At 47.9% G+C, this 19,193-nt stretch overlaps 1 protein-coding gene across 12 annotated transcripts in view; it reads right to left on the bottom strand.

Annotated features, from left to right (window-relative positions):
- TMC7 (transmembrane channel like 7) overlaps window positions 1-4,609 on the bottom strand; it is a 76,593-nt gene extending 71,984 nt beyond the window's left edge. For 4 of the 12 annotated variants that reach the window (XM_510854.8, XM_024349790.3, XM_063797695.1 and 1 more), the window contains exon 1: window positions 4,413-4,609. In XM_510854.8, the coding sequence (XP_510854.4) occupies window positions 4,413-4,479 (67 nt within the window). In that variant the 5' untranslated portion in view covers window positions 4,480-4,609. Of the gene's footprint in view, window positions 1-3,962; window positions 4,388-4,412 lie in introns of those variants that run through there. The other 8 variants (XM_009430404.5, XM_063797697.1, XM_009430406.5 and 5 more) reach the window with 8 other exon arrangements.
- Between the last annotated feature and the right edge of the window lie 14,584 nt (window positions 4,610-19,193).

The following is a 19,193-nucleotide window of genomic DNA, read 5'->3' as shown; positions in this document are numbered from 1 at the left end:
GGAGACCAAGGCAGGAAGATCGATTGAACTCAGGAGTTCGGGACCAGCCTGGACAACATAACCAGACCCAGTCTCTACTAAAACTCAAGAAAATTAGCCAGACGTGGTTGCATGCGCCTGTAGTCCCAGCACTTTGGGAGGCCAAGGTGGGTGGATCACCTGAGGTCAGGAGTTCGAGACCAGCCTGGCCAACAATGGTGACGTTTCATCTCTACCAAAAATACAAAAATTAGCCAGGCACGGTGGCACACACCTGTAGTCCCAGCTACTTGGGAGGCTGAGGCAGGAGAATGGATTGAACCCAGGAGGCAGAGGTTGCAGTGAGCCGAGATCGCACCATTGCACTCCAGCCTGGGCAACAGAACAAGACTCCATCAAAAAAAAAAAAGAAAGAGAGAAGACAAGAAAATTAACCAGGTGTGGCTGCATGTACCTGTAGTCCCAGCACTTTGGGAGGCCAAGGCAGGAGGATCAATCAAGGCTAGGAGTTTGAGACTGCAGAAGGAAACCCTGTCTCTAAAAAAAAGGTCCAGCTAAAATCAGGGTCCAGCTCCACCACAAGCGCAGCTCCAGGGGCTGTTGAGTTTTGCCTCTACCATTCCAAGTAGTCCCTGCTCCAGACCAAGTCCCACCATCTGGCAGTCAGGTCAGTCCAACCACAGTCATATCAGGGCCCTTCCAGGTTCTTTCATTGAGTGTCCCTTGAGGCGGCTGGAGGAGAGGCCAATGACATTTGCACTTGAGACTCCAGAGTCTAGCTTTGTAACCACTATGTTATGGCTGCCAGTGTGGCTGCAAGGACACTTCTTTCATTCATTCATTTATTCATTCACAATAGATGTAGCATCTGCTGTGTGCCAGATGCCATTCTAGGTTCTAGGGAAACAAGGCAAAGCCCCTGTTTTCCAAGGCATCCACATTTTAGGAAAGACTGCTACCAACCTGGCGTGGTGGCTCATGCCTGTAATCCCTGTACTTTGGGAGGCCGAGGTGGGCGGATCACTTGATGTCAGGAGTTCGAGACCAGCCAACATAGTGAAACCCCGTTTCTACTAAAAGTACAAAAATCAGCTGGGCATGGTGGCACGTGCCTGTAGTCCCAGCTACTCAGGAGGCTAAGGCAGGAGAATCGCTTGAACCTGGGAGGCAGAGGTTGTGGTGAGCCGAGATCGCGCTACTACACTCCAGCCTGGGCAACAGAGTGAGATTCCATCAAAAAATAATAATAATAAAATAAAGACTGCTACTAAACAAGAAAATAACCAAACCAGATAGATGACTTCAGGTGGTGGTAAGAGCTTTGAAAGAATAAGCAAGGTAACTAACTGGTCAGAGGAAGTGAGATGGGTGCATTCCCTCAGATAGACTGCCCCAGAGGTCTGCCTCTCTGACATGACATTTGAGCAGAGACCCAACAGGAAAAGGAAGAGGCTGCTCTATGGCCGGGTACGGTGGCTCACATCTGTAATCCCAGCACTTTGGGAGGCACAGGCGGGCGGATCACGAGGTCAGGAGATTGAGACCATCCTGGCTAAGACGGTGAAACCCTGTCTCTACTAAAAATACAAAAAAATTAGCCGGGCGTGGTGGCGGATGCCTGTAGTCCCAGCTACTCAGGAGGCTGAGGCAGGAGAATGGCATGAACCTGGGAGACGGAGCTTGCAGTGAGCCGAGATCGCGCCACTGCACTTCAGCCTGGGCGACAGAGTGAGACTCCATCTCAAAGAAATAAAAAAGAACCAAGAGGAGTCCAGGCGAAGAGAACAGCAGATGCAAAGGCCCTGAGGCAGAAACAATCTTGGTATGCTGGAGGAATAGGAAGGCAGCCAGTGCAGCTGGAGCAGGATAGGTTAAGGGAGGATCGAGGTGATGAGGGCCTGGAAAGAGGGGCTGGGGTCGAATCACCAGATCCTGTTGGTTGCGATGGAAGAGCCTGGAGTTTATTCTCAGAGCAGTGAGAAGCCACTGGAAAGTTGTTTTTTGTTTTTCTGTTTTTGAGACAGAGTCTAGCTCTGTCACCCAGGCAGACTGCAGTGGTGCAACCTCGGCTCACTGTAACCTCTGCCTCCCAGGTTCAAGCGATTCTCCTGCCTCAGGCTCCCCAGTAGCTGGGATTACAGGCACATGCCACCACACCCATCTAATTTTTTTTTTTTTTTTTTTTTGAGACAGAGTCTCTGTCACCCAGGCTGGAGTGCAGTGGCGCAATCTCGGCTCACTGCAACCTCCATCTCCCGGGTTCAAGCGATTCTCCTGCCTCAGCCTCCCGAGTAGCTGGGACTACAGGTGCATGCCACCACACCTGGCTAATTTTTTGTGTTTTTAGTAGAGACAGGATATCACCACGTTAGCCAGGATGGTTTTGATTTCCTGACCTCGTGATCTGCCCACCACGGCCTCCCAAAGTGCTGGGATTACAGGCATGAGCCACCGTGCCTGGCCAGCCACCGGAAAGTTTAATGTAAGCAGGGGAGTGATCTGTTTTATCATTTAGAAGGATACACACCTCTTCTTCTTTTTTTAGAGACAGGGTCTAGTTCTGTCACCCAGGCTGGAGCCCAGTGTCACAATCATAGCTTACTGTAACCTCAAACTCCTGGGCTCAAGTGATCCTCCTGCCTCAGCATCCCAAAGTGCTGGATTACAGGCATGAGTCACCATGCCTGGTCACACTTCTCATTCTTTAAACCAGACCTCATTTGTTGCCTCCCCCATCCCCCGCCCCACCCCACGGACTGTCCCATAATGCCCATACAACAGGTCACTGTTTAGAAAGTGCTACAAAGTTACATACACAGTCCCTTCTGAGCCTCCCACCAATGTTGGTGGGTACAAGATCAAAAAAAAAAAAAACTCATCTATCTAAGAGGCATAGAAGACTTTTTAGTTAGAGGGCCCAATTATAGTCCTCCTGAAAAGATGCCAAAAGTCCCCTCAAACACTTAGCAAAGATTCAAGAAAGATGAATCTCACATTCTTTGTATGGGAAATGAGGAACTTGACATCTTCAATATAATGGATTCCACTAAAATAAGATGACTATCAATAGGAACCAACTAAAAAAATACTTGACTAGCTGTTATTGAAAGGCTGAAATTCAGCTGACATAAGCAGTATTAATATTGAGCTAGAAAATAAGTCGCATTGAATCCACCCCAACTTTTGTTTTCTGATTTGGGTCTCTTCTAAATTTTTTTTTCTTCTGGACATTGGGAACAATCCAATTTGAAGGCCTCAATGCCCAAATCTACACTCATGTTTTATTCTATATCCTTGGTTTCTTTTTTGAGACAATCTTGGTCTGTCGCCCAGGCTGGAGTGCAGTGGCGCAATCTCGGCTCACTGCAACCTCCGCCTCCCAGGTTCAAGCTATTCTCTGCCTCAGCCTCCCAAGTAGCTGGGATTACAAGCACCCACCACCACTCCCGGCTAATTTTTGTATCTTTAGTAGAGATGGGGTTTCACCATCTTGGCCAGGCTGGTCTTGAACTCCTGACCTCGTGATCCACCCGCCTCAGCCTCCCAAAGTGCTGGGATTACAGGCGTGAGCCACCACGCCCGGCCCTACATCCTTGGTTTCAGTAAATCTCTATTCTAAAATTGAAAAAGAGAAAACATTGCGGATAAAACTTTACAGCAGGGTCTTGTGTTTTGTTCAGGACAAGATTTGTAAGCTCCAAATGCTACAAGGAACTCTGCCTGAGTGCTGGCAACTTTTTTATCCTGACTGGGCAGCGGTTGTACATATTTCTGTAGAAATTCATGGAGCTGCATACTTTACTGTAATTCTACCCAATACAAAAGATTATAATACTTGGCTGGCTACCATTTATTGTGACTGTCTAGCCACAATGCCAGGCACTGTGCTAGACACATCACACGATTCTCAGCTAATCCCCGCCCCATTCTATTCCCATTTTACTGCTGAAGGATCTGAGGCTCAGAGAAGGCAAGCCACTTACCAAAGGTCCCACAGCAATAAACAGACAAGGCAGAATTCGGTTTCAAGTTGGTCTAACTGTATGTGAAGGCTGAAATGTCCGGGAGGCAGGCACCTCGTACCAGAATGTTAGGCGTGGAGGGGGTGCTCAAATCCTTTCATTTAACAGCAGATGAGGCTATTGAAAGACTGTCTCGGTCAACAGCTGGAAGACAAACCCACCACGGTCCAGACTGCAGTTCTAGTGTCCTTTTGGCCCGGCTGGCTTCCACTGGATTGGATGGGACGCGTTTGTGGAGGGAGCAGGAATAAGGAAGATCTCCTTCCCACCTGCTGTTCCCCAGAGCCGGGAGCACCCGGCGCCGGTGGTGGGAGGGAACAGCGGCCAGGCCGAGCCTCCAGCACCCGGCTCCCTCCGTGCGCCCTCGGACCCCAGGGGCACCGTCCCCGCGCGCGCTCCCTGCCGCCCTACCTGGATGGACCGCCGGCTGCCGGCTGGGCCTGCCGGGCTGGAGCGCACGGCCGCTGGACTCGCTCATGGCCGCGCCCCGCGCTCCTCAGAGGCTGCCGAGGACCCTCTCCAGCCGCCGCCGCCGCCGCCGCCTCCCCGGCCTTCCCTCGCGGAGCCGGGATTCCAGGTTCCGGCGCTGACATCACAGAAGCCGGAGTGGGGCGCCCCCGCGAGGAGCCGAGCATCAGGGACCGCAGAGGGGCTGCAGAGTCCGGGAGATCCGGCAAGGCTCCATCCAGCGGTGGCGACAAGCAGCGACCTCCCTGATGTCTCACTGAGCTTAAAAAATAACAATAGAATGGGCGCACTGGGAGCCCAGTCTCCACCAGGACCCGGTACACCCATGTAACAAACATGCACATGGACCCCCTGCCTCTAAAATCAAACCTGATCTAATAAAGAAATAAATAACAAAAATAACTGGATGGGAGTGGTGGCTCACGTCTGTAATCCTCGCATTTTGGGAGTCCGAGGCTGGAGGACCGCATGAACTCACAAGTTTGAGACCAACCTGGCCAACACAGTGAGACCCCCATCTTTAAAATTAAAAAATAAAAAGTCCACACGCAAAAAACCCCAAGACTCCAAATCAGTGCATCTAGTAAGTTACCATTTGGGAACAAAAAGGAAACCAAAAAATATATTTGTACATGCTTGTAAATGCCTAAGCTATCTCCCTAGAGGGTGCAAAAAACTGGCTACCTGTGGTAGCCCTGGGTGGGGAGCTAGAGGGCCGAGTGAAGAGAAAACCACGTGCAGTGTTTGTCTTTTACGTTTTGCACTATATCCTCGTTTCATCTCTACCTTTGTTCGTGTGCAGGTTAAAAACATAAAATTGCCAGGCGCAGTGGCTCACGCCTGTAATCTCACCACTTTGAGAGGCCGAGGCGGGAGGATCACCTGAGGTCAGGAGTTCGAGACTAGCCTGGCCAACACGGTGAAACCCTGTCTCTACTAAAAATACAAAATTAGCCTGGCATGGTAGTGCACGCCTGTAGTCCCAGCTACCAGGGAGGCTGAGGCAGGAGAATCGCTGGAACCCAGGAGGCAGAGGTTGCAGTGAGCCGAGATCACGCCACTGCACTCCAGCCTGGGCGACAGAAGGAGACTCCATCTCAGAAAAAAAAAGAAAAAGAAAAGTAATTGCTAAATATAAATAAATGGGGGAAATGGAGAGAAATCTCCTGTGCAGATTTTGAAATCATTTACATAGATACTTCAAGGATTACGTAGATACTTACGTAGATACTCCTTAAGTGTGAGTTGCCCATAGCGACATCCTTCCAAAAGAGTGCAGTATGGAAGTGGTGGTGGAAGAGGGTGAGGGTGGGCTTTATATTAGATAATACCTGACAAACACTGTCTCAGACAGATGATCAAAGTTAACATCAGCCAGGCTCAGTCGCTCACACCTGTAATCCCAGCACTTTGGGAGGCCGAGGCAGGTGGATCACTTGAGGTCAGGAGTTCGAGACCAGCCTGGCCAACATGGCGAAACCCTGTCTCTACCAAAAATACAAAAAAATTAGCTGGGCATGGTGGCGGGTGCCTGTAATCCCAGCTACTAGGGAGGCTGAGGCAGGAGAATCTCTTGAACCCAGGAGGCGGAGGTTGCAGTGAGTCGAGATTGCACTACTGCACTCCAGCCTGGGCAACAGAGTAAGACTCTATCTCAAAAAAAAAAAGTAAATAAGTAAATAAGTTAACATCAACATTAAGCCATGAGGATAGAGTGCACCCTTCCTACGATGGGATGAGAAGGACACTTTACCTCTGTGGTCATAAGAAAAATATCAGACAAATTCAACTGAGGGGCATTCTACAGAATACCTGATTAGTATTCCTCAAAACTGTCAAGGTCATTTAAAAAAAAAAAAAAAAAGGAGGCTGGAGACTGGGTGTGGTGGCTCATGCCTGTAATCCCAGCACTTTGGGAGGCCAAGGCAGGTGGATCGCAAGGTCAGGAGTTCAAGACCAGCCTGGCCAAGATGGTGAAACCCTGTCTCTACTAAAAAAATACAAAAAAATAGCTGTGTGTGGTGGCGGGCACCTGTAACCCCAGCTACTCAGGAGGCTGAGGCGGAGAATTGCTTGAACCCAGGAGGCGGAGCTTGCAGTGAGCCGAGATTGTGCCACTGCACTCCAGCCTGAGCGACAGAGTGAGACTCCGTCTCAAAAAAAAAAAAAAAAAAAGGCTGGATGCAGTGGCTCATGCCTATAATCCCAGCGCACTTTAGAAGGCTGAGGTAGGAGGATGGCTTGAGCCCAGGAGTTGGAGACTAGCCTGAGCAACATAGTGAGACCCCATCTCTCCAAAAAATTTTAAAAATTATCTGAATGTGGTGGTGCACGCCTATAATCTGAGCTACTCAGTTCCTGGAACACAAGTTAAAACACATTAAAAACTATGGAAATCTTAATAAAGTAGAGACTTCAGTTAATAGTCATGTATCACTCTTGGTTCATTAATTGCGAGATGTTGGATATAAGATGTTAATAGTAGGGGAAACTGGGCGTGGGCCATGTGAAAACTCACTATCTTATCCTCAAAGTTTTTCTGTAGATCTAAAAGTATTCCAAAACAGAAAATTATGTGTGTGGGTAAGTAATTTCCTGGCTCAAAATAAAGCTACTTTTTATTTATTTATTTATTTTGAGACAGAGTCTCACTCTGTTGCCCAGGCTGGCGGCAGTGGCACAATCTTGGCTCACTGCAACCTCTGCCTCCCAGGTTCAAGCAATTCTCCTGCCTTAGCCTCCCGAGTAGCTGGGATTACAGGCACCTGCCACCACGCCGGCTAATTTTTGTATTTTTAGTAGAGATGGTGTTTCGCCATGTTGGCCAGGCTGGTCTCAAACCACCAACCTCAAGTGATTCGCCCGTCTTGGCCTCCCAAAGTGCTGGGATGACAGGCATGAGCCACCATGCCCAGCTGATAAAAGCTGTTTTTATTGTGGTTAAGGGTAAGGTCACTGGATGGGAACGTGGTTTCTGATTATTTCCTATGTGAGCTGGACCATGTGCCACAAACTTTCTGAGCCTGTTTTCTCATCTGTAAAATGGGGATATAAGACTAGAGCTTAGGTCCAGGGCTGTGGCAACAACAACTGCCTAGGGGCAGCCTAAATTTCTATTGATCGGAGAGGGGTTAAATAAATTTTGACACATCCGTCCAGCAATTACATAGCTCTACATGGAGATGTATCAAAAATTATATTTATAGAAGGTATATTATTAAGTGAAAAAGCAAGGTGGAGGCTGGGCGTGGCAGCTCATGCTTATAACCCCAGCATTTTGGGAGGCTGAGGCAGGAGGGTCACTTGAGTCTAGGAGTTTAAGACCAGCCTGGGCAACATAGTGAGATCCCTATCTCTACAAAAATAAAAATTATCCAGGTGTGGTGGCACACGTCTGTAGTCCTGGCTACTTAGGAGGCTAAGGTAGGAGGATTGCTTGAGCCCAGGAGTTCAAGGTTCAGTGAGCTATGCTCATGACACTGCCCTCCAGCAACAGCGAGACACCATCTCAAAAACAAAACAAACAAAAAAAAAACAAGATGAACAAGTGTATCAGGTAAGCCACCATTTGGGTTAAAAAAGCAAGAATATATATGTATCTGTTTCTAAATGCAGCGTACATCTCAGGACAAGGGCAGGGGAATTTTTACTAATTACCCCTTTTTTTACTCCATAGACATATTACTGATACATACTCAAATGTTTAAAAATGATCTTTAAACCTGTGGCACAGGGGAAGTGTCAGGAAATGATGACTATTTCTACTGAGAGACAATTCCTCCCTCTTCCCTTCCTTACTGGAGGCCACCTCCCAGCCCACAGTCCCAGCCTGCAGATCTGGAAAGGAACCCAGTTTTTCTGCATATGGAAGATGGAATGGGATGGAGGTGAGTGGTGACTGTGCAGTGACCCTAGAGAGAAGATCCAGCACTTCCTCCTGGCTGCACCTGGCACCTGGCACCTGGCCCTGGCTTGGCTCTGCATCCTGAGCCAGAGAGACCTTGGTTATTTTTCTAGGAGCAGAAGAATGAGCCAGGCTCCCAAAGGAGACTCCCTGCTCCCAGGAGACAATTTTACAGGAATAGAAATAGGATAGTTAGGATAGTTCTTCAGGAAGCAACAGTCACTAAAATCTCCTGTTAGAAGGAATAGAAGAGGAAGAAGGCAGACAGATGGATACAAAGAAATTCAGACAGAAGGATGGTGAGTAGGACAGAAAGACGGGCAGAATTATCAATTCACGTGTTGCTTTCTTTTTTATTTTATTTTATTTTATTTTATTTTATTTTTTGAGACGGAGTCTCGCTCTGTCTCCCAGGCTGGAGTGCAGTGGTGCGATCTCAGCTCACTGCAACCTTTGTCTCCTGGGTTCAAGCGATTCTCCTGCATCAGCCTCCCAAGTAGCTGGGACTACAGGCGTGTACCACCACACCCGGCTAATTTTTTGTATTTTTAGTAGAGACGGGGTTTCACTGTGTTAGCCAGGATGGTCTCCATCTCCTGACCTGGTGATCCATCCGCCTTGGCCTCCCAAAGTGCTGGGATTACAGGCGTGAGCCACCGCGCCCGGCATGTGTGGCTTTATTTGAAGGAGAGACAGAAATGTCGCCACAGCACCCCATATGGCCTTTCTCAATCCTAGCACTTTATTTTTACCATTTGTTCTGTTTCTTTTTTTCTTTCTTTTTTCTTTCTTTCTTTTTTTTTTTGAGACGGAGTCTTGCTGTGTCACCCAGGCTGTAGTGCAGTGGCACCGATCTCAGCTCACTGCAACCTCTCCCTCCCGGGTTCCAGCGATTCTCCTGCCTCAGCCTCCTGAGTAGCTGGGACTACAGGCACACACCACCACGCCCGGCTAATTTTTATGTTTTTTAGTAGAGATGGGGGTTCCACCATATTGGCCAGACTTGTCTCGAACTCCTGACCTTGTGATCCACCTGCCTCAGCCTCCCAAAGTGCTGGGATTACAGTTGTGAGCCACTGCGCCCGGCCAATTGTTCTATCTGTTTCTCACAGTAGACTATAAGCTTGGTGAGGGCTCCCTTTTACTATTAGGGGGGAAAACAACAACTGTCACTTACTGAGAACTTACTCTGAGCCAAACGCTTACCACGTGCCCCTTCATTTACCTTCATCCTCTCTAAGACATCAGTAGGAACCTTCAACTCCATGTTATAGAGAAAAGGACCATGGCTCAGAGGGAAAGTGGAATCTCTCCTCTTTGCTAATTCCCTCCAGCGGCTCACCTTACCCAGCACCACCACCCCTGCCAAGGCAAGGTCAGCCTCCTGACCATCTCCCTGCCTCGTCCAAGTCTTGTGCATCAGCACTCAGAGCAAACCTCTCAGAAAAGGAGGTCTAGGCACATGTTCTCAAGACCTCCTGAGGGCTTTGTCATGGGCCACTCTCACTCATATTTTTTTTTAAGAAATTATATTAATGGGCCGGGCGCAGTGGCTCATGCCTGTAATCCCAGCACTTTGGGAGGCTGAGGTGGGTGGATCACTTGAGGTCAGGAGTTTGAGACCAGCCTGGTCAACATGGCGGAACCCTGTCTCTACTAAAAATACAAAAATTAGCCTGGCATGGTGGTTCATGCCTGTAATCCCAGCTACCAGGGAGGCTGAGGCAGGAGAATCACTGGAACCCAGGATGCAGAGGTTGCAGTGAGCCGAGATCATGCTACTGCACTCCAGCCTGGGTGACAGAGCAAGACTCCGTCTCAAAAAAAAAAGTAAATTCCTGGCCCCATCATCTTTGGCCTTAATGCAGGTTGTCCTGATACAAACTGGGACCCCGGACACTCCACATCTTTTTCCCTTCTTCCCACCCCCACCTACTGTCATTCCACACATTGTCTACAACAGAAATGCTTTGCAAAATGTAAACTTCTAAATAAATGTTAATGCCATAGCCGTGGCTACGTAAGACTTAGAATTGTGGGATTGTTGCCAGGCTCGGTGGCTCACACCTGTAATCCCAGCACTTTGGGAGGCCAAAGTGGGCAGATGATGAGGTCAGGAGATGGAGACCATCCTGGCTAACACGGTGAAACCCTATCTCTACGAAAAATACAAAAAATTAGCCAGGCGTGATGTCACATGCCTATAGTCCCACCTACTCGAGAGGCTGAGGCAGGAGAATCACTTGAACCCAGGAGGCAGAGGTTGCAGTGAGCCGAGATCACGCCATTGCACTCCAGCCTGGGTGACAAGAGCAAAACTCTGTTCCCCCCCACAAAAAAAAAGAAAAGAAAAGAAATTGTGGGATTGCAAAATGGACCAAAGGAGAGGGCACTGGACACACCAAAGGAAACGATCAGTTCCTCTCACAACACTTCTGACACCAAATGTGTGTGTGGGTTTTTTCCTCACACCAACTCTATTAGTCCACTCTCACCTTGCTATAAAGAAATATCTGAGACTGGGTAATAAAGAAAAGAGGTTTCATTGGCTCACGATTCTGCACATTGCACAGGAAGCATGGCTGGGGAGGCCTCAGGAAACTTACAATCAAGGCAGAAGGCAAGAGGGGAATGAGATGTCTCACGTGGCAGGAGCAGGAGGAAGAGGCAGAGAATGTGGAGGTGCCACCCACTTTTAAACAACCAGATCTCAGGATGAGCACAGTGGCTCCTGCCTGTAATCCCAGCACTTTGGGAGGCCAAGGTGGGCAGATCGCCTGAGGTCAGGAGTTCAAGACCAGCCTGGTCAACATGGTGAAATCCCATCTCTATTAAAAATACAAAAATTAGCACGTCTGCCATCCCAGCTACTCAGGAGGCTGAGGCATGAGACTCACTTGAACCTGGGAGGCAGAGGTTGCAGTGAGCCTAGATCGCGCTACTGCACTCCAGCCTGGGCGACAGAGTGAGATTCCATCTTAAAGAAAAAAAAGAGAGAGCGAGAGAGAGCAAGCTCCTGAGAACTCTATCATGAGAACAGCACCAAAGGGGGAAATCCGCCTCCACCTCCATGAACCAATCACTTCCCACCAGGCCCCACCTCCAACACTGGGAATTGCAATTCGACATGAGATTTGGGTGGGGACATAGATCCAAACCATATCACCAACCAGTCTTTCAACTCTCCTGACACCAGCTGGGCGACCTACGATTCAATTCAATTCTGACACTATCTACCTGGAGTAGAGTCAAACTTCACAGATAAAGGGCTCAGTCCCACAAGACTGCCCTCATTTCAGACGCCAGTTGCAAAGCCTACACCTCAAGTGCTTCTGACCGACACGGCTACAAATTGGGGGTTCCCATGACCCTCTCTTCAGGTTTGATAATTTCCTTAAACAGCTCACAGAACTCAGGGAAGCACTTGAATTACATTTACTGGTTTGTTATGAAAGGTACAAATGAACAGCGGGAGGAAGAGAGGCATAGGCCAAGGTATGGGGAAGGGGCGTGGACCTTCCATGCCCTCTCTAGGCATCTCGCAGCACCTCCGCGTGCTCGCTAATCCAGGAGCTCTTCAAATTGTTTAGGATTTTTATGGAGGTTCCATTATGCAGGCACGATTGGTTAAATTCACTGGCCATTGGTAATTGAACTCAACTTCCAGCCCGTCTCCCCTCTCCAGGGATCGGGGTGGGGCTAAAAATTCCAACCCTCTAATCATGTTGTGGGTTTCTCTGACAACCAGCCACCATCCTGAAACTGTCTAGGACCACAGCCACCAGTCAGCTCATAAACTTACAAAAAGAGACTTATCAGTCTGGAAATTCCAAGGGTCTTAAAAGTTCTTGTGTCAGGAACCAGGGATTAAGACTAAACATGGCTGGGCGTGGTGGCTCATGCCTGTAATCCCAGCACTTTGGGAGGCCCGGCAAGTGGATCACCTGACATCAGGAGTTCAAGACCAGCCTGGCCAACATGGTGAAACCCTGTCTCTACTAATTCCAAAATTAGCCAGGCGTGGCGGTGGGTGCCTGTGATCCCAGCTACTCAGGAGGCTAAGGTAGGAGAATCGCTTGAACCTGGGAGGCGGAGGTGGCAGTAAGCCAAGATTGTGCCACTGCACTCCAGCCTGGGCGACAGAGTGAGACTCCATCACAAAAAAAAAAAAAAAAGACTAAACATAGCAAAAGATGCTCTTATCAACCCATCACTCAGGAAATTACAAGGGTTTTAGGAGCTGTGTGCCAGGAACCAAGGACAGAGACCAAATATATATTTTTTAAATTATGTCACATGCACCAACAGACGCATACACATCATTTTAGTTCATTTATAGTAAAAGAATTAGCTGATGTTTTTGCTTCTCTGAATTTTCACAGATCATCGAAGTTTGCTATTAATTTGTTTGCTTTTCTTTTTTTTAAACCCATTTGGCTGGTTTGCCTAAACAAAACCTTTGGCAAAATGTTTTCTTCCTCTTCCAACACATTCCCTTACTCATCTTAAAGTCCTGGTACCTGCTGGTTGATAAAACATTGCTGTAAAGGCCACACCAACACATTCCCTTACTTACCTTAAAGTCCTGGTACCTGCTGATTGCTAAAATGTTGCTGTAAAGACCACAGCTCTTTTATTTGCCAGTAATGATAACCCAGTCTGATTTGCTTAAGAGATAGTGGGCATTCACTGGAAAGACACTGGGTGAAATGCAGCTGAGTTTAGAAGGAGATGGGAGCTGAGGACCAGAGGGAACCGAGGACGGTGGCTCTCTCCTTTTATCTCTTTTCAGCCTCTCTCTGAGGCTTCTTATTCCTTCTCTGTGTCCTGGCTTTCTACTTTCCAGTACAGGCAGCAGAAAATGGCTGGCAACAGCAGTAGGCGACAAAGCTAACAGATTTCATTGTTGTTCAGTCTCTTTCCCTGTCTTCCTGTGCTTTTTGGAGCAATTCCTAAATTAGTTATGAACTGTAGCACCATCCACATTTTTGCAAAATTTTTTTTTCAGACAAGGTCTCACTCTGTCACCCAGGCTGGAGTACAGTGGTGATCATAGCTCACTGCAGCCTCAACCTTCTGGACTCCAGTGATCCTCCCACCTCAGCCTCTTGAGTAGCTGGGACTACAGGTACATACCACAACACCTGGCTAATAAAAAAATAAAAAATAAAAAACTCTATACACACAGGGTCTTAATTTGTTGCCCAGGCTGGTCTCAAGCTTCTGGGTTCAATCAATCCTTCTGCCTCCACCTCCCAAAATGCTGGTATTACAAGCATGAGCCACCACAACCATCCAGTGTTCACATTTTTAATCATGTTTGGGAGACATTTTCGTGGAGGATTCTAGAATTTTCCCATGTATGTTACCGCATGAGTAGAAGACATCTGTGTGGGTGCTAGTACGTCTATAAGAATAAAGTGGCTGGGCGTGGTGGCTCACGCTTGTAATCCCAGCACTTTGGGAGGCCAAGGAGGTTAGATCACCAACTCAGGAGATCGAGACCATCCTGGCTAACACAGTGAAACCCTGTCTCTAATAAAAATACAAAACAATTAGCCGGGCATGATGGTGGGTGCCTGTAGTCCCAGCTTACTCGGGAGGCTGAGGCAGGAGAATGGTGTGAACCTGGGAGGCAGAGCTTGCAGTAAGCCAAGATCGCACCACTGCACTCCAGCCTGGGCAACAGAGCAAGACTCCGTCTCAAAGGAAAAATAAATAAATAAATAAATAAAATAAAGTATTCAGACCGGGTGCGGTGGCTCACACCTGTAAATTCCAGCACTTTGGGAGGCCAAGGCAGGCAGATCACTTGAGGTCAGGAGTTCCAGACCAGCCTTGCCAACATAGAGAAACCCCGTCTCTACTAAACATACGACAATTAGCTGGGCATGGTGGTGTGTGCCTGTAGTTCCAGCTACTCCAGAGGCTGAGGCAGGAGAATCGCTTGCACCCGGGAGGTGAAGGCTACAGTGAGCTGAGATCATGTCACTGCACTCCAGCCTGGGTGACAGAATGAGACTCTGTCTCCATAAATAAATAAATAAATAAATAAGCAGTTGCTGTAGAGTGCTAAGCCTTGCTCCTACCGGGATATCTTCTCCCAAGAGAATCCCTAACTAACAAAGTACTAAGTTCTGTGGCATAGATTCTGAGTGAAGGTTTCTTTCTTCTTCCTCATTAGGAAAAAGTGTTCAGTGATTGCAAAAAAAAAAAGTAATTATAATAATGTGTATAAATTCTTCTAAGAGGGCTGGGTATGACGGCTCACACCTGTAATCCTGGCACTTTGGGAGGCTGAAGGAGGGGATCACAAAGTCAGAAGTTCGAGACTTGCCTGGCCAGTATGGTGAAACCCTGTCTCTACTAAAAATACAAAAATTAGCTGGCTGTGGTGGCACATGCCTGTAATCCCAGCTACTCGGGAGGCTGAGGCAGGAGAATTGCTTGAACCTGCAAGGCAGAGGTTGCAGTAAGCTAAGATCATGCCACTGCACTCCAGCCTGGGCAACAAGAGCAAGACTTCATCTCGAAAAAATAAAATAAATGAATTCTTCTAAGAAGCTTGTATTAGGAATGTTTTCATTTGCAATTAAGAGAATACCCAGGCCAGGCGCGGTGGCTCACGCCTGTAATCCCAGCACTTTGGGAGGCCGAGGTGGGCAGAACATGAGGTCAGGAGATTGAGACCATCCTAGCTAACACGATGAAACCCCATCTCTACTAAAAATACAAAAATTAGCCGGGCGTGGTGGCGGGCACCTGTAATCCCAGCTACTCGGGAGGCTGAGACAGGAGAATTGCTGGAACCCGGGAGGCAGAGGTTGCAGTGAGCCGAGATCTCACCACTGTACTCCAGTCTGGGTGACAGAGTCAGATTGCATCTCAAAAGCTTTGACCTCTGATAACATCCAGAAAAAAACATTCTTCCCCTTAGATCCAAGAAGATGACGACATGATCAAAACCTGAATGCTGGACTATTTCAGAAGTGAGGGGTCCCTTGGCCTGAAAGATCCAGGGCTAGGATCTGCCTCAACATACCTTATTGTAAATGGTCAAATTTTTTTTTTTTTTTTGGAAATGGAGTCTTGCTCTGTCACCCAGGCTGGAGTGCAGAGGCGCAATCTCGGCTCACTGCAAGCTCTGCCTCCCAGGTTCATGCCATTCTCCTGCCTCAGCCTCCCGAGTAGCTGGGACTACAGGTGCCTGCCACCACGCCTGGCTAATTTTTTGTATTTTTAGTAGAGACAGGGCTTCACCGTGTTAGCCAGGATGGTCTCGATCTCCTGACCTCGTGATCCACCCGTCTCGGCCTCCCAAAGTGCTGGGATTACAGGCATGAGCCACCGCGCCCGGCCTCGTAAATTGTCAAATTTGAAGTCCTCCAATCAGACTCTGCCAAGCCAACATTTTCAAATCCTTTCCTTTGCCCTCTGGTCCATTAAAACTTGCCCCAGGCCCCAAATAGAGGAGACAGATTTGAGCCTGACTCCTGTCTCCTTGCTGGCTGATTTTGCAATAAAACCTTTTTCATTTTTTCAAAAGCCAGTGCTGTAGTTATTGGCTTCTGTGCACATCAGGAAGTGAGCCCATTTGCTCCATAATAAATTGACAAAAGCAGATCAATAAAGAAAAAATGATCCACAATTTATTCATGTGCCTATGAACACATGAGCCATACACAAAGCATGAGACTCGAAGAGAGACCAGGTGGTTGAAAATCAAATATTCTCTTCATGGCTGGGCACGGTGGCTCATGCCCGCAATCCCAGCACTTTGGGAGGCTGAGGCGGGCAGATTATGAGTTCAAGACCAGCCTGGCCAACATGGCAAAACCCTGTCTTTACTAAAAATACAAAAATTAGCCAGTCATGGTGGCGCATGCCTGTAATCTCAGCTACTCGGGAGGCTGAGGCAGGAGATTCACTTGAACCCAGGAGGCAGAGGCTGCAGTGAGCCGAGTTCGTGCCACTGCACTCCAGCCTGGATGACAAAGCAAGACTCTGTCTCAAAAAAAAAAAAAAAAAAAAAAAAAAAAACACCTCTCTTCATAGGAGAGATGTATGGACCTGGAGACAGATATTATTTTGAAAGTGATTCTCTTTGCAAGCTGGATGAGACAGACAGGTTTGATGTATCAGGTGAGGGGTGGAACTGCACAGGAACAAATATTGGCTTATTATGCAGGTAAAAGTCCTCCAGGTAATCCCTTAGAGCTGCCCTCAGAAGAACAGATGAAAAGTCTGGATGTGGTGACGACTCCCAGTCTCTTCTGGTTACTCGATGAGATTCCTAGGGAAGGTGTCTTAGACAATTGCATTTCTTTGGAGATAAGTGTTCTTAGATAAGGACAGAGTCCCTCCTGGTGCTTCAGGAAAGAGGATCAGAAAGACAAGGAGGTGAGTGAAGGTCACAGAGGGACCTCGAGGCTGCTTCTTTAGATCAGTATAAAGGACAAAGCACCATATTTTTGGGGTATTGTTTTCTGAGCCCTAATGACATTCATAGCATATAGAGTTTTTGGCCTCGTGGTTACAAGATGGCTGCCACATCTCCAAACATCATATCCGTGTTCAACACAATAAAAAAGGATTAAGGACAAAACCAGCAGAAGTTGGCATTATGGCCATCCAGAGATGCAAGAAAGTCTGGAAAAGTGAAGATCTGGTTTTCTAGACTCTAGAATGAGGTTCTGAATAATATCGGGTGGTCCAACCAACATTGTCTGCTACAGCTCTTCCTTCAACAAGTAACACAAACGTTCATAAAAGAAGAATGATTGTATTAAACCCTGTCTTTCTGATGCTCTTTTCTGAAGCATTAGGAGGATCTCTCAGAAACTTCCTTATCTGACTCAGAAAGCTTGTTTTGGGAAGCTGTTGTCAGCATTGGAGGGGTGGTGTTGGAAAAAACATCACATAATGGCAGCATGCCGTGGCTCACACCCATAATCCCAGCCCTTTGAGAGGCTGAGGTGGATGGATTGGCTGAGCTCAGGAGTTCAAGACCAACCTGGGCAACATGGCCAGATCTCATCTCTACTAAGAATTTTTAAAAAATTAGTGCGGGAGGCCGGGCGAGGTGGCTCACATCTGTAATCCCAGCACTTTGGGAGCCCAAGGCGGGCGGATCACAAGGTCAAGAGATGAAGACCATCCTGGCCAAAAGACCATCCTGGCCAACATGGTGAAACCCCCTCTCTACTAAAAATACAAAAATTAGCTGGGTGTGGGTGGCGCACACCTTTAGTCCCAGTTACTCAGGAGGCTGTGGCAGGAGAATCACTTGAACCCAGGAGACGGAGGTTGCAGTGAGCTGAGATCATGCCACTGTACTCCAGCATGGTGACAGAGCAAGATTACATCTCAAAAAAAAAAAAATAGCAACTGGGAGTAGTGGCTTACGCCTGTAATCCCAGCACTTCAGGAGGCTGAGGTGGGCAGATCACCTGAAGTCAGGAGTTCGAGACCAGCCTGGCCAAAATGGTAAAACCCTGTCTCTACTAAAAATACAAAAATTAGCCAGGCATGATGGCGCATGCCTGTAGTCCCAGGTGCTCAGGAGGCTGAGGCAGGAGAATCGCTTGAACCTGGGGGGCAGAGGTTGCAGTGAGCCAAGATCACATCATTGCACACTAGCCTGGGCAATAGAGCGAGACTCTGTCTCAACAACAACAACAACAAAAATAGCCAACCATGGTGACGCACACCTGTAGTCCCACCTACTTAGGAGGCTGAGGTGGGAGGATCATTTGAGTCTGGGAGGTCACGGCTTCAGTGAGCCGCATTTATGTCACTGCACTCCCGCCTGGTTGACAGAGCAAGACCCTGTTTCAAAAAAACAGACACCACATATTTGATGTCAAAAGGGAAAAAAAACCTCTCATTTGGTGTCAGGCATGGTATGAGAAGTAAAACCTCCTTCACCTACTAAAGGACAGGTTGGTTGATATCAAGTTTTGGCAATTATGAATAAAGCTGCTTGACAGGGTTTGGACGCCCTGCCCAAATCTCATGTTGAAATGTAATCCCCACTGTTGGAGGTGGGACCTGGTGGGAGGCAACTAGCTCATGGGAGCAGGTTTCTTATGAACATGAATAGAGGCTATTCTATTCTTATGAATAGAAGATGGTTATCTTCTATTTCTTCCTGTGGGGTCTTAAAGATATTTTGGAGTAGCCGGTGCTGTGGCTCATGCCTCTAATCCCAACACATTGGGAGGCCAAGGCAGATGAATCACTTGAGGCCAGGAGTTCAAGACCAGCCTGGCAAACATGGCAAAACCCTGTCTCTACCAAAAATACAAAAATTAGCCGGTGTGGTGGCGGGTTCCTGTAATCCCAGCTACTCAGGAGGCTGAGACAGGAGAATCGCTTGTACTCCAGAGGCGGATGTTGCAGTGAGCCGAGATCATGCCACTGCATTCCAGCCTAGGCAACAGAGTGAAACGCTGTCTCAAAAAATAAAATCATAATCATAATTAATGTTATAATTTTAATTTTAAAAAATCACTTCATCTATATAGCTCTTCCTGCACCCCTAAGTAGCACATGCTGAGTCAGGCTTTGCAGTTTAAATGTGAATTAATTTGCAGATCCACACTCTTGTGGCTGAAGCCACCCCCTTCTCTGATGGGGAACAAAGCACAATTGCCAGACCTTCCACACGTGGCCACCAGAGGGCGCGCCGAGGTAGCCAAACTCGCTAAGGAACAGGGCGGTCCCCAGGGAACCATCCCGAGCCAAAAGCCGTTTTATTTTCCAAAGGCTGACAGGGGAGCCCCCGCGGGGTGTTCACACTCTATCTCCTCCTAAGTAAA

This window comes from Pan troglodytes, chromosome 18, assembly GCF_028858775.2.
Source record: "Pan troglodytes isolate AG18354 chromosome 18, NHGRI_mPanTro3-v2.0_pri, whole genome shotgun sequence".
NCBI classification, from domain to species: domain Eukaryota; kingdom Metazoa; phylum Chordata; class Mammalia; order Primates; family Hominidae; genus Pan; species Pan troglodytes.
Note: the sequence above shows the minus strand (reverse complement) of the source record. Positions and strands in the feature narration are given on the sequence as shown.